This window comes from Siniperca chuatsi, linkage group LG12 (assembly GCF_020085105.1).
Source record: "Siniperca chuatsi isolate FFG_IHB_CAS linkage group LG12, ASM2008510v1, whole genome shotgun sequence".
NCBI classification, from domain to species: Eukaryota; Metazoa; Chordata; class Actinopteri; order Centrarchiformes; family Sinipercidae; genus Siniperca; species Siniperca chuatsi.
This window is the reverse complement of record NC_058053.1, coordinates 10921834-10949123: the sequence shown is the minus strand read 5'-3', so window position 1 is coordinate 10949123 and position 27290 is coordinate 10921834. Positions and strand designations below refer to the sequence as shown.

General features: G+C 40.3%; 1 protein-coding gene across 5 annotated transcripts in view; it reads right to left on the bottom strand.

Annotated features, from left to right (window-relative positions):
• The window catches only part of LOC122885433 (E3 ubiquitin-protein ligase SH3RF3-like), a 92691-nt gene that overhangs the window by 14812 nt on the left and 50589 nt on the right, over positions 1 to 27290 (bottom strand). For 3 of the 5 annotated variants that reach the window (XR_006380113.1, XM_044216508.1, XM_044216507.1), the window contains exons 2-7: positions 22712 to 22987; positions 18569 to 18664; positions 10272 to 10580; positions 9048 to 9163; positions 6505 to 6675; positions 2747 to 3030 (exon numbers count right to left, since the gene is read on the bottom strand). Coding sequence is in view for 4 of the 5 variants with exons in the window: in XM_044216508.1 (XP_044072443.1) it covers positions 2747 to 3030; positions 6505 to 6675; positions 9048 to 9163; positions 10272 to 10580; positions 18569 to 18664; positions 22712 to 22987 (1252 nt within the window). In the remaining variant the exon portion in view is untranslated. The remainder of the gene's footprint in view (positions 1 to 2746; positions 3031 to 6504; positions 6676 to 9047; positions 9164 to 10271; positions 10581 to 18568; positions 18665 to 22711; positions 22988 to 27290) is intronic. The other 2 variants (XM_044216509.1, XM_044216510.1) reach the window with 2 other exon arrangements.

Below are 27290 nucleotides of genomic sequence, written 5' to 3'. Positions count from 1 at the left end.
TAAAAATGTAAAGAAATAGAAAGCTTCAAAGAAACTGTGATTAATTTAAGCTTAACTCGAGGCCCTAATTCTGAACGAACCCCTTGTACAAATAAAAAATGCCCGAGATGTCCTGAGTTTGGAGAACTTTTCTCAGCCTTTGAATTTGTATGAGGACATTTGGTGCTCCTGAGGATAAAAGCACACAGAAATACACACCCACATAAACACACAAACACATGCAGGGTTGCTAGCCACCTGCTTTTCTACACTGCAGTACTCAGGCAGAAATCCATAGAGGCACGCTGGTCATGTGATAAAACCACTAAATGCCAGAACTATGCACATACTTTATTTTATAATGGAGACCAGATGTGTGTCTGTTTGCGTGTATGTGTGAGAGAGAGGGTGAGAGAGGGAGGGAGAGAAAAACAGAGGGAGAAAAGTAAAGAGGTGGACAGAGAGAGGCATGAAGCTCTGTCATTACGCCTCCATAAAACAAAAAGCACAGTGATGTCATTCAGCTGTGTGTTTGTGAGCCTGTGTGTGTATATGTACGTGGGAGAGCACATGTCTGCGTGTGTGTGTGTTATTCTTGGCAGTGTTCTCACAGTGTGTACTCTTCAGCCTCCCGATAGAAACCTCTGCCATTATTTTCTCAGAGGGAGAAAGAAAAGATACAAAGAGGAGGAGAGAAAGGGGTGCTGGAGGGATGAATAGACTCTGAGTGGAGAACAAGGCTGATATGATCTAGACCTTGTACAGACTCAGGTGTGTGTGTTGGTGAGAATTGTGCGTGAGCGTGTGCACGGCAGGCACAAACAGTACCACTGTGTGATCAGAGCTCTTAGTAATGTCTTTGTGCGTGCATACTGCATGTACACAGTTTGTATGTTTGAGTGCATGTTGTAACACTGCAATTATGCTAAATTACTCTACTGTGAATTACAGTATGTTCTTGTAACTATTCTGCAATAGTGACTTATGTTCAGTGATTCAGTGGCTTCATATAGTGCAGAGGGAAGTAAGAGTGTGGATGGGTGCACAAGGTTTGCTTCCAACAACAGTATCATAGGGGTTCATATCCAGTCTCATACTTGTAGTCAGCAATGATAGATAGACTTTGACCATTTCATTTTGACTACAGTTTTCTCTAAATTTAAAGTGGTTTTAGTGGCCAACTTGAACTGTGCCCGACTCACACTTTAATTGTCATGTGAGAAAACTGTGATTAACCAATGGAAAAACACTGGCAGTGAACATTTTGCAGATACAGACGATATGACCATCCTTTTATACATGTTGCAGCATTTCATGTACCCCATAATTCATCAGTCCTCATGGTTCTATCTGAGTGGAGTGTGCATGTTCTTCTCTATTCTGTGTGTGTTTTTGTCAAAAGACAAAGGGCCGTCCTGGGGGCCTATAGGAGTTCAAGACGTTGATAATATAATTGCAATGTCCCCATTTCGAATTGCATGTCATCCCTCATCTCTCTCACCTCATTTCCTATCACCTCTGTACTGTCTTTCCTATCTTATAAAGGCAAAAAAGCCTGAAAGAAATAAATCACAAGGTTAGGTGAAATAGGCGACTCAGAATTTCCTGTAGGAGTGAATGTGAGTGTGTGGCTTTTTAAGCCCTGTGATGGTTATAGAAACGTTATATACGAACTGCAATTCTAAATAGATATGGTGCATATGGCTCAGTCTGTATCAATATATATACAATATATTGATATACAATATACATACACTTTATGACCACATACTTTAGTGTACTTTGGTCTGTTTTTCATGATTTGGACTAGGCCCCTTTGTTCCAGTTCAGGGAAATATTACTGCTACAGCACACAATTATATTTTAGACAATTGTCCACTTCCAACTTTGAGGCAACTGTTTGTGGAAGACTCTTTCCTGTTATAGCATGACAGTGTCCTCATGCACAAAGCCAGGTCCATAAAGAAACGTTTTTCCCAGCTCCAGGCCTGCACAGAGCCCCAACCAACACCTTTAAGACGAACTGGAACGCTTACTGCCCCTGAATGGAAGCAAATTCCTGCAGCCAGGTCACAAAAACTTGTGGAAACGTTAACCAGAGTGGATGCTGTTATAGCTGCATATTAATGGTTTTGGAATGAGATGCTCAATGTCTCATATGATTTTAATGTTCAAATGTCAACAAACTTTCTCATCCTTCTCATTCATTTGGGCATTCATCCAATAGCACTGATGAAACTGGAGGTTAAAGAGGCTACTGTGAGCACATGCCTGCAAAGTTTTACATGGTGTAGAGGCTACATGAATTAATGACTGATCAATATTCTATTATTCCTTAATCAGAGACTAAGGGGCTAAAATGCTGCAAGGTCCCAAATGATCTGGACTCTGCTCCTTTAAGCCCGTACACTGATGAAAAGTCTTAGCGCAAGAAGTGATATTGCAGACACATCTCCATGTGATTAAATACTTTCTTGTAACATCTGGAGAGATGCAACAAGATTCACCTCTCCTTTCACATTTCTTTCTTTCATGAGAGCCACTTTGGTCAAGAAGATTAGAAATCCTTTACTTACAATGGTATGGTGTAATGATGTACCATTATGTTAATTCATGATAATCAGTGAACATGTGATTGGCATTGATCAATAAACTGTTAAAACAACAAAACTGATGCTATAACTATACAGATTTAAAAATGCTTAGAGGTTAACCATTACCACCCATTATGTGTATTTCTACAGCGTATTTGTGTGTTTCTGCTTACCCAGCTGCATTGAAGTGCGTGCCTGGTTAACTGTATGCTGACTGGAGCGCAGGCAGTTCTTCAGCTGGGCGGCGGCAGTTTGCGGCGAGGAGGCGGGACTGACGGTGTTAACAGAGTTGACTGAGTTTACCAGTGGGGTGGAGGGACGGGACGAAGAGGGCCCCGGGGACCCTGGGGACGAAGGGTCGGAGATTTTACTCCCTACCTGACTGCACCCACTTCCTCCTCCTCCTCCTGGACTGGACAAACACGAGCCCCGAGAAGCACCAACTCCAAATGGAGCCCTGCAGAGGAGACAGATATTGGCTTGTCATTGAATGTTTCAAATGATTAAAAATGATATTTATTGATTTTTTCTTTCGTCTAGACACATGTGAACAAAAAGTAGATTGCTTTAGAAACAGGGGTCTTCCTTTGATACCTATAAATGCTTTTTTTAGCCATGCTAGCAACATGGCTCTATGGATGGCAATGTCTGTCTGTCTGCCCACCACCTTGGGTCAGAGTGAAATACATTTGAACAACTACTGGATGGATTGCCATGAGATTTGTAACAGATATCCATGGGGCCAAGAGGATGCATACTAATGACTTTGGTGATCCCCTGACCTTTCCTCTAGCGCCACCATAAGGTTGACATTTGTGGTTTTGAGTGAAATATCTCAACAACTACTGGATGACACTCATGTGCCCATCAGGATGAATTGTGATAACTTTGGTAGATCTGCTGACATCTCATCTAGTGCCATCAGGTTCAATTTAGAAATTGTCTAACACTTGCGTGTGCAAATAAATACTTGCAACACCGACATTTTCATTAGCCTCAGCTACACATTGTGTTTAGTGCGAATTAGCAAATGTTAGCATGCTAACAAGCTAAATTATGCTTTAGAACATGGTAACCATTATACCTGCTTATCACATGTTAACATTGTCATCATCGTGTTAGCATGCTGATGTTAGCATTTATTTAGCTCAAAGCAAAGCTGTGCCTATGTACAGTTTCACAGAGCCGCTAGCGTGGCTATAGACTCTTGTCTTGTTTAGTACAGAATGTTAATAGCCGGTATTAAGTCCATAATACAGAGCAGGAGCACCAAACAGTACTATTATCCTCTGTCAAAGTGAGTGATTTCAGTGCTGTTATCTGGCTGGTGGATCAGCACGACATAGTGTCCTACTGTATCATACATGGAGCTGCAGGCTGCTCATGTTTCTGCAGTGCTGAATGGCAGAACACTGAGCTGAACCTTATTGACTCGGCGGTATTCACACTCTTATGGCTGCCCATCGACTTCCCATCACACACATACAGAGTTATGGCTTTCTGTGTGTGTGAGCTTTTGTGTGTGTGTGTGTCTACCAATAGAAACAGCGGCGTTATTCACATATTCTTTGATTTGAGGTTCTCCATGGAAAACGCACACAAACTCTAATTTGAACTGCTTATTGTGTGTGTTGTGTTCAACACGTACAGATATTTGTGGCCGCTATCAGTAACTTTTCAGACTTCATACAAGTTTATAAGAGGAGACAATCATCCTTTGCACCAAAACGGCATTCTTACCAAACTGGAAGCATTTATGCTATTATGACACGTTAAAAATCTCAAATGAATCCAGGATAACAATAATCCAAATGCATTCATGAATTCTTATGTGGAATGTGATCAAATTGTCATACTGTATGTTCGTATCAACTATGATAATAAATTCCACAACAAATATGTAAATATTCAAACTGCATTTCAAAAAGAATGACATGCCTATTTGGCTGCCTGTATTGGTCTAACTCTACAATGTGTGTGTGAGTGCATCTTTGGCAGCCTCTCATTATCATATTGAGAAATTTCTGAGCTGCACTGCAGACAAAGGAGGGGGGGAGTGACGGAGAAGGAGAGAGTATGCTTGCGTAAAAATAACAAATTGCCTCTCATTTGATTACTCGCTCCTTCCTCTCTCTCTCTCTCTCTCTCTCTCTCTCTCTCTCTCTCTCTCTCTCTCTCTCTCTCTCAGATTGCATAACTGCAGAATGTGAAGCAGCCATTCATATCCACTTGACAGGGACACCTGCTGTTTTTCTAGCCGTTTTATCTCTTTGTATGATTTTCTTTTGCTTTATCTTTCTCCTTCTCTCTCCTCACTCTGTCGCTTTCTCTTTCAACTATCTTCTATTTCAATTTCTTCTCGTCTCTCTGTACCTCGTTCTACCTACTTCACCGTTTTCTTTCTCCACCCCATTCAGTCTTTTACCCTTTCCCTCCTCTCTTCTCTCATTTTCTTTTTTTCTCATCCTTTCTCTCAGTCCTACAGTACCGTATCTTTCGCTTCATCTTCTTATTAACTTTCTCTCCCTCATTTTAGCCTTTCTATTTTCTTTCTCTTTCTATTATTCTAATTCTCCCTTGCTTTCATTTTATTCCACTCTCTTTTTTTCTTTGACTGCATCATGGAGCAGAATACAGATTAAATGAACAGCCACTGCAAATGTTTTCACGCATACAGGAATAATGAGGGTAATTAAATTGCCAAATATGATTTCGGCACACAAATTTTTCTGTTTTATTTGGTTTTAAGAATTATGAGTAACAGTGTTTAGGATGCCAAAAGTAACAATCATGATGATAATTATGATGATGATGATGATAATAATGATCTGCACAGGGTATGTGGTAGCCCAACATTAGAAAGACAGAGCCAGTATCAACTAACTGCTGTTTTGTATTTTACATTGTATTTAAATCAAATTTGTAATTTCTCAGGTTTTGCAATGTCTCTTAAAATCTGTTTTTCTAATTTCTAGACTCATCTTTGCATTTTTAAAAAAGATTTTCACAAACAAAGCCCACATTTTCTAAAAGAGATAGACTGGTTTAAACTGATTTTCACATGATTTTGAACACATAAAAAGTGGTTTTGTTTCCTGCTGAAAAGGACAGTGTTCACAGCAGTTTACAGTTCCTTCCTGGTAAGGACTTCTCAGAATATGCTTCTGGTGCATTTGCTGGTGACCAAATAATTTTGGTAGTTTTGGTGGCCAGAGGTGAAAGCAGAATCCTGACAAAGCGGGGCACAGTGTGAAGTAGAGGCTGAAGCAGGAAGAATACATTATCAGCACGACGTATCTGCAGATTGCACCTCTGCCAACTCAAGCCCAAAAAATTGCTTTTTGAGGCGTGCCTCTATGACAAGAGGCACTCTGAGTACACGGGAACACAAGTGCAATTACATGCCATAACAAGTACCAAAATTGCACTGCTCCGCCTGATCTGTATTCGGGTTCAGTTGGAGCCAGAAAATTACCACGAAAAATTACAATGTAAATTACAATGTTAACAATGTTAGCGCTACCACCGCCTGTGAGAAGAAAATTAGGGGTCTTAGTCTGATTGTATTGCACTGCTGGGTTCACATGACCAAACCAAATGAACTGAATGATAAGTAAAGCAATGGCTTGAAAAAACTGCTTTTTAAAACTGCATATGAAAATGCTTAGGATTTCACTGGCATCAATGCAAAAAGGGAAGGAGCTCCCTGATCACCTCTACCGACCCATCAGCCCTCTCACCTGGATGAGGGAGTTAAAATTACACTTTTCCATCTTGGGCAAAGGAAGTGAGATGCTGTACTGGGCTTCAAGCTTCATCACCAAATGCACACCACTAATATGACTGCTACTTGCTTTTATCTCAATGCTGTGGAAGCTGTATCACCACAATACCCTCCGCCCTCCCCATGCCCAAGCCTGAGCTCACTGACCTGGACACCGGGGTGACGTAGTTTCCTGGGAAGACACCAGAGGCAGCAGTTCTCAGTGAGGTGCCCTTGAACCACCCATCCTGACACTTCTCTGTCACCCGGTACATCTCCCCTTTCCTAAGTTCAAGCTCATCAGCCTTCTGGGGCTTGTAGGCGTATAGAGCCAGATATCTGGGGAACAAAGGCAACAGACAATATGTAATGTTGAGTCAAATAATAAAATCATTATACGTAAGTCTGCAGGAAATATCAAGAAACTGTTCACCAAATACCAATTATCTCCCATGTGCATTACCCCTAATATGTATTATGCAAAGTAAAAGCAAAAAGCATAATGCAAATAAATAAATGAATGACTAAACAAATGAATGAACATTGGTAAATCAATGCTTTAAAAAACAAGTAGAAATTTCTGTCTGTGTGTTAAGATATAGTATGGATCTACTTAAGTATGTTCCTACTAGTGAACAATCTTTATTCATATCTCGACTGACCAATTTCCCCAAAATTGATTCATATTATGTTAAACAAAATCAAAGGCTTTTTGGGATATATTATATATTGCAATATGCTATGAACTATAACACAACTATTACAAAAATCATTGTAAAAAAAAAACATGATCAGAATCAGAAAGGGCTGACACATTAAATCCAAGATGTATCACTGCTTTAATATTGCATTGTATCCATATTCAAGTCATTACTCTCTGAGGTAGTAATGTGACCACCAGAGGCTGACTGAATGATTTTCCCCTCCTAAATTGTATGGCAAGCTGTGAACGGGTGCCTAATCAATATGTCCTTGTTTACCTGCCTACTAACAGGTACACTGATAAATGTAGTACTTGTATTATGTTTATGTATTGAGTATTGCATCTGCATTAATATATCAATGAATTTCTGGTTCTGTCGCTGCAAGACATTCGTAGTATGTAGTGCCAGACTCCGACAGAAGACAATAAGACCCACAGAGTAAACAAGCCCTATATGCGCTGCCTCCCGGTTGTCATGGTAACAGATGTGGGGACTGTCTCCCGTCTCCCCATGGCAACAGGAATAGTTGCCAGGTCAAGATGGAAACGTTCGACCTCATCAGTAGAACAAACCCACTCCGGACATATGTGTGTATGTGTGTGTGTGTGTGTGTGTGTATGCGCGCGTTTGCACGTGTGTGTGTATTATTATTAAAGCTGACAATGTTGCTGTATTTGACTCACATCCTGCAGGCAAGACACCAGTTAACAGTAAACAGCACACACACACATTTGTACTTCTATACTTGTGAGGACATTGGCATAATGCATTCCCTGGCCCCTTACCCAAACCATGATCCTTAATTCTAACCTTGGAAGACGTGAGGATTGACCAAATGTCCTCACTTTCCAAAAATATTCAAAACTGTCCTCACTCTCAAGGTCTAAAACTCTAATTGGTCCGCACAAGGATAGAGGTACAAGAGCACAAACACACACTCACCATGAAGATACCCATCTCTTTTTGGCAGCTACCTGGTAGATTAATTATGAGGTAAATCACAGAACAGTCTTGCTCAGCGTTGGCATCTCACCAGCCATCTGGATGTGACTAGTGAGGTTACATTTCCAAAAGAATTGAATTGTTTGTGAGTGTGTGTCAAGTGGTTTTTGGCTCTTAATCCATTCAAGAAATTATCAACCTGTGAAGTAATAAATAATAAAGTAGTAAGTCAGTAGCAAAGCTTCCAACTGCAGCCTGTGTAACCCTACTTTGCTTGTCTTGTGAATTCATACTGAGTCATTTTATCCATCTACTGTAATATCAGTATATAGAATGTTTTGGCAAATTTGGACAGATACATTTTAAAAAAAGAAAAAAAGCTTCCTGCCAGAGTTTCTGGGAAGCCCAGGAGGTTTAAGATGCATGTCATCCTCATTGCTCTCTCTCTCTCCCCCTCATTTCCTGTCAACAGTCTGTCCACTGTCAAATAAAAAAAAATCCCCCCAAATCCCTAAAAAGCTGAAATATGAAAGCATGTTAGCATGAAAGCTGCACATATTCTGAACTAAATATACTGTATATCCAGTACTGCATTTGTTAGTAAAGACTAAGCACCTTATTGTTCGTTGTTCATTTATGAAGAAAATTGTAATAACAATTGGTGATGAATTTTGTTTCCCAATGCTCATCTCTATGAAAGCACATAACACACTGTACAATAAAATGCATAATGTAATGGCTGTGCTGTTGAAAGCCTTGTTATGAAACACTGATGTAATCATCACACAACTGAGGGAACGGTGTGTGGCTGTATTTTTTCTGAGGGGGATTTCATCCTTGACCAGTGGAGGAGTAAACGTGGTTGCAGAGGTGGTGGAACATGGCCAATAACTCTGGGCACAAAAGAGGAAATATTTTTAACGCTGCCAGGAGGTGCGTTCTAAAATCATGCTTGGATCTCAGGAACATATACACTTGGTTGAAAACAGAATGAGCGGATGAAAAGAGGGACTAAAAACCCAGGTCGCAGGTGAGTGAGCTGACGGCACCCTGAGGTGTACTCACATGTTGAGTGGCAACTGCACCTTGGCATGGGCCAGCAGCTCAGAGGTTATGGATGCCACTTTGGGGGGCACCAGTACCCCTGCCGAGGAGGGAGAGGGACCCAGGTGGGATGCATCCTAAAGACACACAGAAAGACACATACAAATTGAGTAGTTTCCATTTAAAATAAAACATGTGCCAGCAGCATTTCCAGCTTTTCAGTATGCATTCTGGGTATTATTCCAAAACCCAGGTGTGAATGCAACCAGAGGCAATAAATGTAAAAGCAATGTGTCTCCAGTCTATAGCCATCAAAAAGAGAAATGATTTTATTCACATGGAACTGTCACAGTAGGTGACTGGGGAATAAGTTAATAAAATCTAGTGAAAAGGAGGGACCAAAGTGAACTCTGGATGGCGAAATGTACATGTGTGTGTGAATTGTATTGCATACAGTATACATATATATATATATATATATATATATATATATATATATATATGTATATCTGCATCAGCGCATATGTTGGCTGATATGTAACAAGAAACTGTAGTACAAAATGCAATATTTTGTGCCAAAATTCACTGTTTTAAATTTGACATTTGATTTGATTTTTAAATATTCACTGTTTGTTCTTATAAAGTAAAATTAAAAAATATATATATATTTTGACCCAAAATATGCCAACATGCTAGGCTGACTTGTTCTACAACAAATAAGCAATACGTGTACCATTATCAACATATCAGGTGGATGACCCTGGATTAATTGGTTAATGTAAACCCAAAATTCTATTACTATATACATACCAGAAATGGAAAGTAATTAAGTACATTTACTCATGTACTACACTTAAGTAGAGTTTTGAGGTACGTGTACTTGTATTTTCAATATGTTTTTCAGATTAAAATTTTACATACAAAACATATGATCAGCTTATAAAATATGATTCGTTGGTAAACATTCAACAACCCAACATTAAATAAAATAGTTGGCTCTGTCCAACCAAGGTTAAAATGCTGCAACAAAAGCCAAATAATGAAATTACAAGAGCAGCCACCCTTCATAACAAGTACTGTAATACTTTTGTACTTAAGTAAACATTTGAATGCAGAACCTTTACTTGTAATGTAAGTATTTTTATACAGAGGTTTCTCTATTTTTATTCAATTAAAGGATCTGAATACCACCACTGCTACATATTATACTAATTACAGTGTGTGTGTATGTGTTTGTGTGTGTACCTGGATGCGTGCAGCGGCCCTGGGGTCAGAGGAGCTGATGAGGACTGGGTGGGAGATCTCCATACTGTGTCTGTTGTTGAGTTGGGCGGCCCTCTGGCTGACAGACAGCGCCGAGAACGAATGCCTCTTCTTGGCATTTTTCTTCCCTTCACCTCTCCGATGGCCAGAGCCATTTCCATTGGACGGGGAGGCATTGGGGGAGGGGCCAGGAGCACAGGGGCCCAACGGAGCTGGCTCAGAGCTCGGACCTGGAACGTTAGTTGGCGTGGGCTTGTCGATCTCCATCAACTGCTTGGCTGTTTCATTTAACTGGAAGAGAGGACAGGAGGAGGGGAGGGTAGAGGAGAGGAGGTGGTTGACAGAACAAAAGAAGGATGGAGAGAAGAGGACAAGAGAGAAGAGAGGAGAAGTTCAGGTGTTAGATTTCAGCCCTCAGTAGTTCACATCCATAACAAGAGCTCCAGCACACACAAGTAGTGTGTTTGTGTGGCATTTCCTTGCTTGTTCTTGTTGGCAGCTTTTCAAACCAGCAGCATAACAATCATCACTTACAACAGCTGGTCTAGTGAGACTCCCTCTGTGTAACACACACTCTCACTGTCTCTCTTTGTCAAATACACACATTCTCCCACACATAACCCATCCAAACGTGAGCATCCCTTTCGCTTGCCAGGATTATTCTTCCTCTCTTCACTTTGGTTTAATTTCAGTTCAGTCTTGGGTACAATATAATACATAACAAGTTTAAGTTATTTATTTAAGTTATAAAATAAGTATAAAATAATTCCAAGTTAACTTTTTCATACATCAGCACAGAACAGTGTTGGATGGTAATCCACGTTGGTTTACCACTAAGAATTTAATGATGTTTTAAGTAATATACACACTAATCACCAAATCCCTGATTTAACAATTCAATTAATACAAAACATCAGTGACAGGGTAAATGAAGAAATGATGATAACAAATAACAGACACACAGCTTATGAAGAGAGCAACATGATGTAAATTTGTGCACTGCACAACCCACAAAAGTGAGTGACTTGAAGATCGGTCATCTTACCCTTTTCTAATGAGGACCACAATGGACATGAGCTTTTAGCTTTATTGTGTTTTTATCCTCAACAATTTTAACTGCATGTCAGGACTGGGTAATTGTAGTCTTGTATTTCCTTTTAGTATTACCAGATAAATGTGAGAAATAAGCATTCTAGCACAGAGTATATAATTAGCTGTATATATGTATATATATATATATATATATATATAAAATGGTGTGGTCACAGCTCTGGATTCTATTAATGTGGTGATTTTTTTTTTTCGCCAGAAACTGCAGAGGAATAAACACCTGAGTTAAGGTATGACAGCTCTCTCAGTTGGTGGATGTTTCTGGCTGTTTTTAATGAGAAGTCTGTTATAATTGTTAAAAAAAAAAAAATCAGGAACAAAAGAAAGGTATCCAGTCATTTAGTCAGTGTGCGCAGTCAGTTTCATGTTCCCCAGCAACAGATACATAATTTGACTTATTAAAGCCAGTACTGATGCAATTTTATATGCGTGAGACTTATTTTATGAGCACTAGACAGATAAAATATGTCTACTGTCTGGCATACTGTGCCTGCAAACAGCATGAATGTCATATTGTCTACCAGTATTGAGTTTGAGGAGATCTCTGTGTTCTTCTGGTCAGGGACACTGAAGGGATCGGCTCAAGAAATGTATTATTAGTGTAGTCCAGGTCACTTCTATCACTGCTACTAGCTGCCATTTCACACTGTACTTCCATGTGTCATATTAGCTAGCTAGAATTGACACTTGTGTATAAGAGTGTCATGAAAAAAGTTGTGGAAATGTGAGGATGGGTGTTCCATAAACATTTAGTTAAGCAGCAAGTTGCAATATTTTATAAATGCTGAAAAAGCCTAAATATGAGTTATCATGACAATGTGCCAATGTGTTTTCTGCCCTGTGGCAGTTTATAGTTGGAAAGCTTGGTGACAAATTATGTGTGTTTGAAAATTACAGAGCTTCGCTGCAGTTTAGGTAGGCACACAGAAGTAGTTTGATTGTCACATGTTCCATGTCCCGTCCAATCACTCATCTACACAGTCACTACAAGCAGGCTGGTGCTCATTAATTCTGCAACACTTACTGCTTCTCAATGTTCCTGAACTACCTGCTGCTTGCCATTTAACTCCCTCCACCTCCCCAGCCTCATTCAGCAGTGCCATTAGGTGGTTTCAAGAGATTTTTTCTTTTATGTGCTCGTGTTCATCAGTCAGCCTCTGCTGAGGGGTTTGTCAGCTCAGGAATAGTCTGTGTAAAGCTCGCTCAGATTTGTTCCAGAGAATCATTTGGGAGTGGAACCGCCAAATTCAAATTAATTTATAAAGAAATAGTTAAAAACTTGACTTGTGAATGTTTTGACTTAAATTATGTTATGGCTGAGGCCAACTTTTATGGTATTACATGCCAATATAAAGTTTCAAAGTGGTAAAATCCTGCAATGTGTTACACGGATGCTATATGCAGACTACACACACACCTGAGGGAAGGATGAGGGAAAGATGTTTCTCCTTCTCCTTTCTCCTATGTTCAACACCTGCATCAGTGAAAGTCTGTGTATAGATAACATTAGCTCTGTGCAGTATTAAACACTTGTCTCTGCACTGTAAAAGCAAATGTGTAAAGCACATTTTACACCTATAGTACATGTCTTTAATGACTGTATCATCAATTTAAACCTCTTGCATAGAAATTCTTGGTGTAATCTTAAAGATCTTAAAGGGCATGATCTCTAAAATATAGTGGGTCATTGAACGTCTTCTGAACAGGCACACACACACACACACACACACCCACCCACCCACACACACACACACACACACAGAGTTCAATGTGAAACAGGGACACAAACTAATACGTTAAAAGACAACATCTTCAGCTTCAGCCCTCTAACAAATTTACATTGCAATCATGTCAGCTTAGCGTAACCTCAAACTCCTGAACAATCCCTGGAGAGAAAGTCGAGCATTTCTTTCTTTCTGTGTGTGTGTGTGTGTGTGTGTGTGTGTGAGAGAGAGAGAGTGTACAGGACCGACTTGTCTGGGCTCAGTGTTGGTGATGTCGCATTTCCATATTAATAGATATGCTAATCAAAGCCAAATCATATGCTAATGAGCATGATGGATTGATGCTGCAGATATAACTCAGTTTGCTCTCATGAGGCAGACTAGAGGACACACGCACACACACATACACACACAGAAGGTCAGCGAGGCAACACACTCTTGCACTGAAAAACATATTGCAACCAATGAAGTAACTTCTACCCATGCAGTCAAGTTTGTGCCTCCACATACATACAGTAGCTGCCAGTCATAGGCACGCACACACACACACACACACACACACACACACAAACACCAGTGACTGCTGTTTCAGTTTCTCTTTAACTACCACTGCTATAGTGTCCGGTCATGCTGCAGTAAAGGAGATAAGGGAGTGTATGTGTGTGTGTGTGTGTGTGTGTGTGTGTGTGTGTGTGTGTGTGAGTGTGAGTGTGAGTGTGTGTGTGAGAGAGAGAGACAAATTGTCAAGGTCATCTATTATGTGTTGAGCTAACTGTACTCTCTGTACTCTGTGTCTTTTGGAGGGTGAGTCTCCAGGTAACACTGAGACTTGAGCTGGTGAGCTGATATCTGCACTGCGAAAAGGATAAGCCAGCAAAATACATGCATGCTCATGCACACACACACACATACAACCAGTGGCAGGTGTGTGCCAACTCCCTCCTGCTCCAGAGACAGCAGGATACATAAAGGGAAACTGAGAGAAAGAAAGAAAAAGACCCAAATCTGACCAAAATTTAATTCCAAACCTGTCCACAAAAAACAAACAAACAAACAAGCCTGTTCCAAACGCTTCTCCTTTTTGCATGGATCAACCTCAGATCTGCCCAAACCCATCTGCACTTAATTCAAACTCATCTAAGCTGACATCAAATCCACCTAAACCAAACTTCCCAACAGTGCTCCTATACTTAAACAACACAATCCAACCCACTCAGAACATCCACACAAAGTCTAGTATAGTATATTAATAACAACATAAATCCACAAGTGCATGTGAACTCACCCAAACCTTCACATCATCAAGATACAGATACACCTCCACCCACCTGAACCCAAAGGAAACCAACTTCAAATACGCCCACACCCAATACATCCACCTATGACTGCAAAAATTAAACTAAACTAAACTCACATTCAATAGTTATTTTTTTGCAGTTAGCTACTGTAATTACTGACAGCTCCCTAGCACATTTTAATTAAAGGTTCACGGTGAAGATAACTGCCAGAAAACAGAGACATGCTGATGGAAAAAACTTAATGGCCTTAAAAAATATAAGGCAGAATAAGTAGGTTTTTTGGTTGCTGTTTGCGCAAACACGATTCAAAGTTGGCCCCTCCTCCTTGTCCCAATGAGTGAGAGAGAGAGAGAAAGATCTAGAAAATGAATGAATGAAGAGAGGGAGCGGCGTTGGTGAGAACAAAGCAGTGATTCAGAGAAATAAAACATATTTTCTGATTGTTTTACTGCGGTTACGTTCTGAAGCACAAATAAAATTGCCCACACCTCCGCACAACCCCACGTGAAGGAGCCATATTGAATGCAGGCATCCTGTCCGCTCTGTGGCCTCTCTGCACTGTGTGTGAGTGTAGCTCAGCCCCGCCCTCAGTCAAACAGACACACAGCTCTGCACACAGACAGAGCAGAGCAGAGGAGAGTCAGAGACAGTGATGTCGCTACTTTTTGTAGAGTCCCGACCTTACAGCCTGCGTGCTGTTATTGGCTGGGGGCTACACACCGCTGCCCAAAGGCTGATGCCCAGAAACGTCCCGAACACAGCAAACTAATAAGAAACTAAGCAAATACAGGCAGAGGGCAGGGTCTCTGCAGATGCAGACGCTGCCACACACTTCACTTTTTAGGAAAATCCTTCTTATTCTGCCTTTAATATTTTTTAGTATGGACTATTAAGAATTGTATATCTGTTTGTGTTAACACAACATTCACACTGCGTTTGAGATATGTCTAATTTTGAAAAACATTAGAAATGTGTTTGTATTCGGTAAAGTCAGTTATCAAAGAAATTATTATTTTGGCATTAGTATCAGGTATTGTACAGGTAGCTGTATGAAAAAGTTAGACCAATACCAATAGTTTGTAATAGGTTTCTAAAAGGTGTTCAGACTGTCATTAGCATTGTGTCAAAAACAGCAGCCTTTCACTTCAATGAGACCACTGTGTTGGCACAGCAGGGGTCCCAATGTAGAGGCCTCCAACAAAGGGTCGTCGAGTAAAAAAGTTGGACTTGGCACAACTTTTGCTACAACTCAGTGCAACATCAACCAGCAATGCAAAGTGCTGGCCAATCAAACATGTGTAAATGCACATTTCTGGAAGATTACTTTGTAACGTTAACTGCAAAATTGTACTTTTTAGTTCTTGATCATGAGACAGAAGGTAAAGTGATTGTTACTGTCATAACTTTCCAGAGTTGTAAAGTATTATAAACCGCTGTGCAGTGTTTTGGCCTCTGTTAAGCCTTCAAACACACAGATGTATTACTCAAACTGACATCTTTGTTTGTATTTCATCCATCACCTCTACCTTTAGCAACATGCACCCACCAACCCAGTGCTATTTTCGCTCTGAATGCCCGCTACAGGGACGGACAGCAGCACCCGCTTCAAATGTAGTGACTGCCAATCACTTCACACACTTCCCACGTAATTTTGACTATTTTGGTGGCATCCCTATCATCTGCAAACCCTCCATTACCAATCTATGTATTCAGACTGCCAAACATTAACACAAGCAGTCTGCATTCACATCTGAGCTGTGAGACAACAGCTATAAGAGGTACTTTATATCCAGCGAGACACACACACACACACACACACACACACACACACACACAGATCAGCAGAAGTCCAGCTGGGCCCTCCTCATTAAGCTCTGACTGCAGAGACACACACACACACACACACACACACACACACACACACACACACACACACACACACACACACAACATGCCCCTGTACCCCTGCTGTGTCAGAGTGATGGAGAGGCCTAAATTATTGATGCATCTCTATCTAATAAGAACCGCTGTGTGTCTGTGTGTGTTTGTCCCGACTTTTCTCGGCCTATGGTTTAATCATCATCACCTAAGAGAGTCGTTTGGTCAAACAGCTAATTTCATGGACATGTTTGGGCACCCAGGAGTCCAAGCCCGTGCAGGCTGCAAACCCAGAGAGGGAAATAGTGTGTTTTGAGAGGGCTGTATGATTAGAGGATGGCAAAACAGAAAATAAATAAATAAATAAAACATGACCAGAACAGTGACTTTATATGTGCACGGATGTGGATATCAATGCATGTGTTTTGTCATATAATTGAGTGTTTGTTATTGAATTGGAAAGCAATATAATGTTTAAAAGCAGCATGAAGGATGAGTCATCCCATTAGTCTCTCTCTCTCTCTCTCTGATCTCTACCTTAATGAATTTCTCTAAGCTACACTACATGAATAGACAATGCACTAGCTACACTGGATCTGACCTTATAGATTCTTAATGTCTGGCCATACATAGTAGTACTTCCCAGTTTGAGTGAACCCCCTGTCAGTTTTGAAGGTTTCATCATTTGTTTTCGACAGGGCCACGAGAGAATAAGTGTGTTCACAAATTCAAAGCCTTAACAACAGCAAGAAAGGAAACACACATCCTTCCAGTTTCTACCAAGTGGAGTTTTACCACGGCTTAAAAGCCTTAACTGTGACCCAGAGCAAATTGTGCATGGTATTTATTTCAGTTGCACAAGGATTAAAGCAAACTATATTTCACTCTTGACAGGCATGGCACTATGAAAGAAGGTAAAATGTTTGGGGTGTTGGAGGTTTTATCCTTTTACTGAGAGCAACCCCCTTAAAGAAAACTTGCATTGGCATTGCTAATGCAATTTGTATTTCTGGGGCAATTTGAATGTTTTGGTTGTGCATTCCTACAGATAAGTGGTCAAACAGACGCCATGAAACATCATGTGGAACCTCACTGCAGTTTAACATAAAAGCACCATGTTTGACGGTGAATAATGAACACACAATATACCTGCTATTTGAGAGCAATTACAATATCTAACATTAAATGCGTGTTGACCTTTTCATACCAAAGTCAGAGAGTTTCCAACCTCGTCTCAACCCAGGTCAGTGGGAGGGGTTTAAAAGCAGGTTGGATAGTATCCCATTTAGACCAACTGCAAACTGAATGAAGTACAAGTGCTGTTGAAGTACAAGAACAATAAAAAAGAATAGCAATGACAACAGCTAATCAACAAAAAGCGAAGTTGAGGGTTGTTTTTTTGCTTAAAGAATGACAATTGCGTGTTTCTAGCCATCTAGTACTGCTGAGGTGGCACCAAGTATTGAGGGTGACACTGATGGAGCTCCTAACATTTCAAAAGGGGCCCCCTCTTCTAAATGTTCTGAATATACAAGTTAGCCAGATTGTACCATATGTTGCAATGTGAAAACCTACAAGAACCAATGGTCTTGTGTTATATCACTTTATAGCTTCAAAGAGGAGAAGCATTAACTGGGAAGTTTTGTCTGGTTGGTCTTCCATACAGTACTTCTGCTGTCACTGAAGGACTTATACCATCTCCTCTGTTACATCCTGATCTTAAATTGAGGCTCAATGTGTCCCTCTTCTCAGCACAGGTGGCATGGAGGCTGTTACCAGCAAAATATAAATAATACATTAATGGTTGCCACCACCAATGAATTTAGACAAGAGCTATATTTTCACAATGTATCAACAAATGAATTATAGCAGGAGCAGTACAACATAACAAATAAAATGTATTTGAAACCAGGGAGCCTTAATTGATTATCTGAGCATACTGTATTTAGGATATAATTTTTTCACTGGTGATTCCATTGATTCATCCGCTCTTTAAAAAATCTGAATAAGCCAGCTTCCACTCATGTGAATCATGAGGAAGCCAGCCAACAGACACAACAGACTATCACCTAGAAAAATAAAATGTTTTCTGTCTCTTCTGTCAACAAGTTGCAGTAAGATAAATGAAAATGGTGTGCAGGTGTTCTGCTTTTGCCTTTACAGCTCTTTCTCTAATAACTTCATATGTGAGTGTTTTTTTTTGTGTGTGTGTGTGTGTGTGTGTGTGTATATGTGTGTGTGTGTGTGTGTGAAATATATGTGGGTTTACCTCCACATAGAGAATGGGGAAGATGCCAATCTTGTCTCCCAGCATGCCTTCTGCCCAGTTATCGTCCACTCGCCTGATTACTGTCAGTACCTCATCCTGGACAGAGAGGAAATGAGTGAGACTACACACATACACACTGGTGTTCTTGCATGTTGTAGACCGTTAACGACAAATTACTACTGCCAACACTTTCCCAAGGCATAAATACGTTTCTAGACTGATTTCAGTTCATTTCAGTTGCTTTCATTTCAAATGCTAACCAATCAACAGCTTTTCAGTCCAGTTCATGAGGTGACGCTGATTATCACTTCTGTACAAAGACCCCCTAAGTATGTGTTCGAGCATTTTGAAAAAGCATTATTTCTTGTAATTTTAACTTTGATGAGACCAAGTGGTGAATGCTTCCTTTTTCGGCAGAGGTTTGTGGTTTGCAGTGTACAGTTTTGGAGTGTTCAAATCTTAAGACTGTGTGGAAAAATGAAAATGCCTTTGGACCATTTTGTATGTTAAAGTGTAAACTGATGCGCCTGTGGATGTGTCAGGATGTGCTATTTTTGCAAAGAGCTACTCAATGAGCTAATCTGTCACCAATCAACAGTCATGCTTTACAATATCAGAAACACACACTGTTCACTTTGTTGTTTTTCTATAGATATCAGTCATGTGTACTGGGCACAATACCAATACTGTATAAGATGTAAACTTGCAAAGGGTAGCCTGCCAATATGCTTACCTATGCATACTGTATTTATACATTGCACATACAGTCCGATTTAATATGCTCTTTTTTATTGTACAATATTCTCAGCAATATTGTATTCGACACTCATGGAAACATTATGTTCCTTGTTCACCACACACACCCACACCCACACACTTCATCGTGAAAGTATTTTTCCCTCTGTTGCTCCTCTCCTCACATGAATACGAAGGTCTTGGTAAGACCATTAGGGACGGCAGTGATAATGCTGGTAAATGACTGTGCATTAGTCATACTGAGTAATTACCTCTCACACTGAGAAAACAGTATCAGACACACTGGTTCTGCATGACAACACGCATACAGCACACCACAGGGGCATGCGTCTCTCTGCATGAGTGTATGGCTTTGTGTAATCTTCAATTTTCAACCTGTTGAGTAGTTTCGTGCTAAAACTCAAAATAATGAGAAATGTTAATGTCTCATTATTTTGATACTGATTCTGATCAGTATCTGTTAATCTGGATGTAGAACGCAGTGTGTTTGAGACAAGGTATCTACAGTACAGTATGACTATGTCAGTCTTAAAACACCTACAGTGAAATGTACAGTACACTGTAATTTAATAATCTTTCTCTCTCTCTACAGACACACAACTAGAGTGCAGAGACAGAGCGGATGTGTCGAGCGTTCAATCCTAGCACAAATGAGTCTGTGTAACAGCAGGAATAAAATGATAAGCTTTGAGGAATGGAACAGTACAAGGAATACAAATGTACAAATGTTGTTGGGCCTCGCCTAGCCTCACCATGTGTGAGGGACAAAAGACAGGCCTACATGGAAAGGCCAAAGCCTTCTCTAAGAGACTTGACTGAGAAACAAAGAACAGACAATAGGAAGGCGCCAAGCCGACACAGCTGTTAATTCGCACCTGAATGTGAATTTGAGACGAGATCTCGTTTGAACCCAACGCAAGATCTCAGTTGAATCTAAACAATGGACTCCTACCTGAATTCCAACACTGTTTACACCAAACCCACCCTGGGCTTTACAGTTCACACTTTACATCTCCTGTCACAAAAACACGTTTTTCTCCTGCGATGATGATGACGCATAGAGCTGATAGTGAGTTTGCTCAGATCCCTTCCAGTATTAGACATGTTGACACACTGAGACCCACAATCTTACAAGACCCTACCCTACACGATTACTCTGAATATAATTAAATACAACAACTTGAGTTCTGGGTCTTGCTCAGTAAAAAACAAGAGGACCCATGAAGACATCTAGATGGAGGTGGAGGAGAAAATATATACATTATTATTAGTTTGATGAAAAATCATCACTTCAATGGCAATGAAAACTGGAGTTGGGGGAATTGTGTCATCGGTCCAGCATGTCAAAACAAAAAGCTCAGTACACACTGTCAGCAGCACAACATATAGGCAGACATAATGTATTAAAAAAATAGACAAGTGCACTCAGTAGAGTTGCTCTCCGCCAGGCCTGGTATCACCAAACGGCATATGAATAACATGCCAATGTCCTAAGTCATTTTGCTTTTTATCACAACGCTTTTTTTGCTTTTTGCGTGTCATCTCACGCTATTTAGTTCCTACTGGCTTATATTGTGCAGAGAGGGCGTGTCATTTTACGCGCAAATGTCATAGAGAAAAAAATGTCAGGTGACGTGGTATAAAGAGTGACAAAGTCTGTGTAGGGACGAGGTCGGAGTGGCAGAGCCACCCCATGATATCACATTGGTCTGGGGGCATGTGGGTGGGGAACAGGGAGTGCAAGGCAGGCTGTGTGTCCAGCATGTATGCATGAGAGTAGTTTAATGAAGGGGAGACAATATGCAGGTTACATTATAGAGTAGACAGGCTATATGGAGACAAACAAAGTAAAAGTCCTACATTCAAGATTTCATTTAAATAATAAGTACAAAAGAGTGCACTCAGTAGACTGCAGATCTCCAAAAACAAATAAATATTAGGCTGATCTGTCCAGTAGTATGCGAGATTTACTGCGGACAGATACACACACGCGCACACACATACACACACAACCAAATACATGATCCCCTCCAGGCTTATGCCTGGCGGAGATAATAAATAATAATCACAATATTCCTAGATGGACAGCTGCATGTATCATTCCAGTGTGAGGAAGCATTATACGTGAAGGATTCTCAACTGCCTTAAGCAGCTATACTCCACATAAAAAAAGGTATTAGTATGGAAAAGTAATTCAACTGTGTAGTTTCTGAGTTTCATGGTGGTGTAAGTGCTGTTTTAGGGACTTTGTTTTTTAAAAATAGAAGAATTTGAAGACTAGCACAAAATATCAATTGCCAGAATCTTCATTCCAAAAATATTAGTGTCAGTTTTTTAAAAAATGCCTTCAGTCAAATCGTCATGGTCAGAGTAGACAGGTAGTGATGGAACCTATGAGGGCAGCAGCTGCTACTGTATGTTATCTCCACTCTTGAAAAACCTCATATTAGACCCACTGCCTTTAAGAGCTGATGACTGATATCAGCAACTGAAATCCCCCTCATGTTAACTTCGTGTCAAATTCAGTTTTAAAACAGTGTAAATTGTTAAAACAAGTCACAATAAAGCAAAACACCACACGCGTATATAAACATCTTAAAAAAGTCCTTAACATATTAACTTAGACTGGAAACAACTGAAATTAGATGGTACTCAGAGTGTATGCCTCTATCAAATACTATGCAACAGATTTTAAGAGTTTCTCCCATTACCAACTCATTCCATAACAAGAAATGAGTTGACTGTACCACAAAGAAAACTGGCCTATTCAGATTTTAGCTGAGCACAGGACTACCTGACGAAGCTCATGTTCATGTAACAATATTACTACTAGTCAATAACACATACATTGCTACCTTATGTCAAATAATCACACAAATGACTATGTCAGTGAAAAGTAGTAGTTTTTTTTAGCAGCAGTAGATTTTATCTGTTCTAGCTGTGGACTATGATTTATTTGGATGCGAAAGCTAATCAGATTGTTTTATTTACAAAATAGAAAAAATGGAGTACATGCAAAATAGTAGTAATAGTAATTGTAAAATGTGAAAATTGCAGTTCCTTTGGAAAGGGAACATGCAGAGCATGCACTTTTTACCCTGTTTAAACTCGCTGTGGTTTACATTCTGAGAACCAGTCTGAGGAGTCAGTAGTGATACATTATTAGTGTCCTACAAAGAACCAGCCTGGTTTAACACCAAAGATAAGTGTTTTCTTCTACTATGCTATTTATGCTGTTGTAAATTCTGAGTACAGCTCCCCAATCTCTCCACTGATTAATCTATGCAGCCTGTCCATATTTTCATATTATTACATTTATTCTGTGTCTGATATAAAAACAGTGTCCTCAATGAGTGTGTGTACAGCATGTGTCTGTATGTGTGTTACCTTGCTGAAGGCCAGACAGTCTTTATCTTGGTCTTTATCTTTGACCTCAAAGTCGTACAGTGCTTTGCCCTGTGGTGGAGTTTGGCTCAGGGGACGCAGCAACTGGATGTAACTAGCGGGCAAGAAACCATGGCAACCGTTGAGCTCGCCATGGTACCAGTTGTCATCCACCTTGCGTCGCAGGATGATGATGTCACCCTTAGAAAATTGGAGATCGCCTGGTTCTTTTCCTTCGTAGGAATAGAGGGCTTTACCACAAGGCAGCGCTGGGATATTCTGAAAAACATACACAGACACAGACACTAATTGTACAAACAAAGCACTTTTTTTATATCTACACTAAGACCATAACCTGCGTGATTAGAGGTCAGAACACAAGCCAAAAAGGTTAGGAAGCAGTAGGTTAGAGCACTCACATGCTGCTGTTTAGACAATTCTGTATTTTGCTCCTAAATTGTTGTTTCCAATGGGCAGAGCAGATGATCAGATTACCTGCCAATTATCTTACCCTACACAGAAAACAGGGTTTCAGTGAGAATAGGATGTTCTCCGCTACTGCAGCTCCACATAGTGATTAACATAAAAGGTTAGGTGACAGGTCTATTTTTACATAAAAAATCTTGCATAGAGCAGCATTAAGTGCATTTTGAGACCTCTGCAGAAGATTAAAAGCATTGCTATCAAGTAGTAGCGCCACTGTGTCAAAATGATGCCAGATAACTACACCTCGCTAACCTTGGGGTTTCATTATATTCTTCCAATTAAGGAGCTGGAAAGTGTGCCTTTTGTGCCATGTCTGGAACCAATCAGTTTCAAGTCTGTTGTAACAATACAAAATTGTTGTTGTATGAGTCTATTTGCATTGTTCTCTACTCTTTTCATTTTTACATTGGTGGTGAAGGAAGGTACAAATGAGGCAGTGACTCCTGCAGTGATCAGTAAATTAATTTGGAGAAGAAAAAAAAAGCCTGGGGGGCAAAGTGGTTTTGAAGCAACTCAAAACAGTGGAAAATCCAATATTTTGCAAACTGTTGGCCCTGGAGACAAATTTGTTGAGCATGGATAGTTGGATATGTGCTCCAAGTTTCATTTTATTCCCCCCAGCAGTATGTGAGATATGACTGGTTATTAAAATGTTTGCCAGGTAATTGCTGCCCCCACCTTGGGCCAAACACAGTCATTTTGAAAGTGCCAGAGCGGTGTGATGCATGACTCCCTGGAGTTTCATCAAAATCAGGTCTGTGGTGTCTCGCTTATCACATGTCAAGGAAGGACACACACTGACCCATTTATCCTACACAAACTAATTTTTTACATGATGCCATACTTGTTTCAATGTTGCATTGAACTTAATTCATGTTAGAGTTCTATTAACAACAAGTGCAGTATTGATAAATCTTCATTTGACAGTTTGCCAAACCCCTCCCTGAACAGCAACTGTCCAATCACAGCTTAGCGACCATAACTAGGCACAGCAGGCCTGTCAAGCTTTGTACTCTATATCTCCACTTGTTAAAGAAGTGTGCATGGGGCAGAGGTAAGGACTACTCAGCTCAGTGTGGAGGGTAGTGTATTTAAGAGTAAAAGTGTAAGGACTTAATTAAACGGTGTGTTTGTCTGGACTAACATTAACTACAATTGTTAGCATGTCCGGCTAGCTTGCTTAGTACCTAAAGTAGTAACAAATGGTTACTTCCAAGGCTAAGGAGCAGATCATTAACTACCTAGGTTACATTAGTTTGTGGGGTTACAAGTTACATTAAAAAAAAGCCCTGTTTATGACTAGCACAGCCTTTGTGTGTGTTTTTCCCCACTGTGTGAAAGCAGATCCTGGATGCTATCCGAGCTAACGTTAGCAGCTGCTTGACATTGGATTTGGGGGAGTTTACACTCCAGCAACCCCAGCGAACAATACAAGTATGTAAGCTAAGCAGCCACACAGGGTTATGTTTGAACAAAATATCTTTCATTTTGTCTTATCATACTCATAATGCTAGGACTAAATAGCTCTAGACCTCAATACAAGTAGAACGCTGTTTCTGTATTTTCATTTCTTCTACCTGGTGAGGAAGCAGACTTTTTGCCTGGGACATATCAGCTTTAGCCAAAGTCTTCTGCACGATATCATGTCTGTAGCCATTATGTAGGCTACACATTTAAGAGCCTTTTACAGGGTTCTCATTTTAAAACAAGTCAGCTGGAAACATTGAACAAGTCAACCAGAGACAGTCTTTTCAACCAACTCACGAACTAACGTTAGCTTAATTAGCCATCTTGCTGCAGCTGATAAAAATCTGCTTGTGATTTAAGGCAACAAAACTGTTGGTTTGAAATGACAACCGGCTTCAAATGAGAAGCCTGCTCTTTTGTCTATTTTTGTCTGAAATCAAAGACACATTGTTTCAAAAATTACTTTCGAGTGGTAAACCTGCAACTGTTATAATTGTAAACAGTAAAAAGTGCTGTGCTAGAAATGAAAGGTTGACATGTGTAGAAACAGTAACTGAGGGGAGCAGGCCGTCAATCAAGATGAAGTTAAATTGGATCAAGTTCATATTAGATGTGGTTAGATTAGATGTTTTCCAATAAAAGACCCAAATCGACAAGCTAACATAGTTTTTAACCTGCAGATGACATAAAAACTACATTTCTATACAACCAGTGACACATAGATATTCATCATCACACCTACATTCACATTCTCCACCACACATACCCAAACAAACACTGCAGCATTCAGTATACACTTAATATACTGAAGGAGACAGGTATTAAAAGGGAGTTTATCTTAAAGAAGATCCAGGTAAACAGAGATAATGCATGAAAGAAAAACAACTTCTTTTCTTCCCAGAGAAGGTGTTAACAATAACACTAACACACACACTTACAGACACACACACACACACACTCTCTCTCTTTTTTATACACTCACGTACGAACTGATTCTCCCCAGACGCTACACTGAAGAGAAAAGCCAGAGGCTCCACTGTCTGTACTGAGATTAGTGGTGACGCAATATGAGGAAATACACACAAAGACACACAAACTTACACACACAATCAACAAAATACACAGTAGCCTACTAGTGCTGCTGTATGTATGTGAACAAAGTCTGTGGACACCCAAATATTACACCCATAAGTGATTGGCCGCATTTACACTTCTCATTGTGTGTGTCTCGTATCTGGATAAAATCCAGATGCGAATTAGTACGTTTTCGTTTACACTAAACCACATATATGTGTCTCTGTTGGCCAGATCACAAATGCAATTGTAATCCGTCCTTGTTTTCCCGGGCTACATGCAAATCAGCCTTCCTCCAGTCCAGCAGGTGGTGGTAATGTACCCGGAGCTGTTTGATTGCTAACTGTTAATTGTCACTATACTGCTAAAGTGCACAAGTTATTCTTCTGGCATTTATGGCAGCTACCAAGGCTACAAATAGCCATAAACTAACACAAACACATGCTCTTCCACCTACTCAGATCATTCAGTGGTCAAATAGATCAAGGATCAGATACATGCTACAGCAGCCGGTTTACGTTAATTAACAACATTTGCTCATTATGTTGATAAAAGACATAATCTGGGTGGCACTGCAATTCCTCCATACATATTTGCTGTCGTAAATGAGTTGTATATACTGTATATGTAATTTCTAGGAGACGTGGTTGACCCTGAACCAGTAGGATGAAGCTGGGCAGGGAAGTGGAAGAGCAGCACCCCTAACTCCCTCTATTGCACTGCTGAGGTCCCTTTGAGCAAGGCCATTCACCCCATCAGCTCCACTGGAGAAGCTGGGAGTGAAAGCCTCCCCCAAAAGAAGAGGGGTGTAAGAGGAAGAGTGGTGGATGGGAATGGAGATGAGAACAACACCTTCACCTTCCAGTTTTCATTTCTCTTTTCATCTTCTCACCTGCTCCCCCTTCTTTTCCTTCTCCCTCTCTGCCTCTTCTGCTTTCTCACTTTCCTGCTATGTTTAACCTCTCTCTCTTCCAGCCTCCCTGCTTGTCTTTCCTCCCTCTAACTTTTATTCCCTCTTTGTTTCTCTTCCTCTGGGCCAACAGACTGGGGTGACCTCCTAGAGTCTGCTGGAGGGCCTTAATCAAGGAACTGCTGGGTTTGCTGCTCGATGCCAGGAGGAGGGAGTGCATCAGCTAAACCAAAGGACAGGCTGCTGTCTCTATCTTCACTGGGCCGGGGGCAGGAGGGTCAAGGTGCATGAAGGAGGCCTATATTTAAAAAAAGAAAAGATCCCACCCAAATCTAAACAATGGGCCAATTCTGTTGTTTGATGTTGTATTATTCTAGTTATTCTATAACTGATCAAACATAGTGTAGGTGTTGTGATGTTACAAAATCCATCACGAGACCTGCCATTGGAAGCATCTGAAATACACCATAATGTAATGTGAACATCAGTCACTGCAAGAAAGTTCTCCCCTAACTCTCATTTCTTTTTCCAACTTGGAAACACTATTTGTATCATTCCCCACTAAACATGAGAATCATTAGATGCCTTCAGCTTTCAAGTTGCAAATGGAAACACGTACTGCCACCTTAGCGGAGTGTCGGCTTT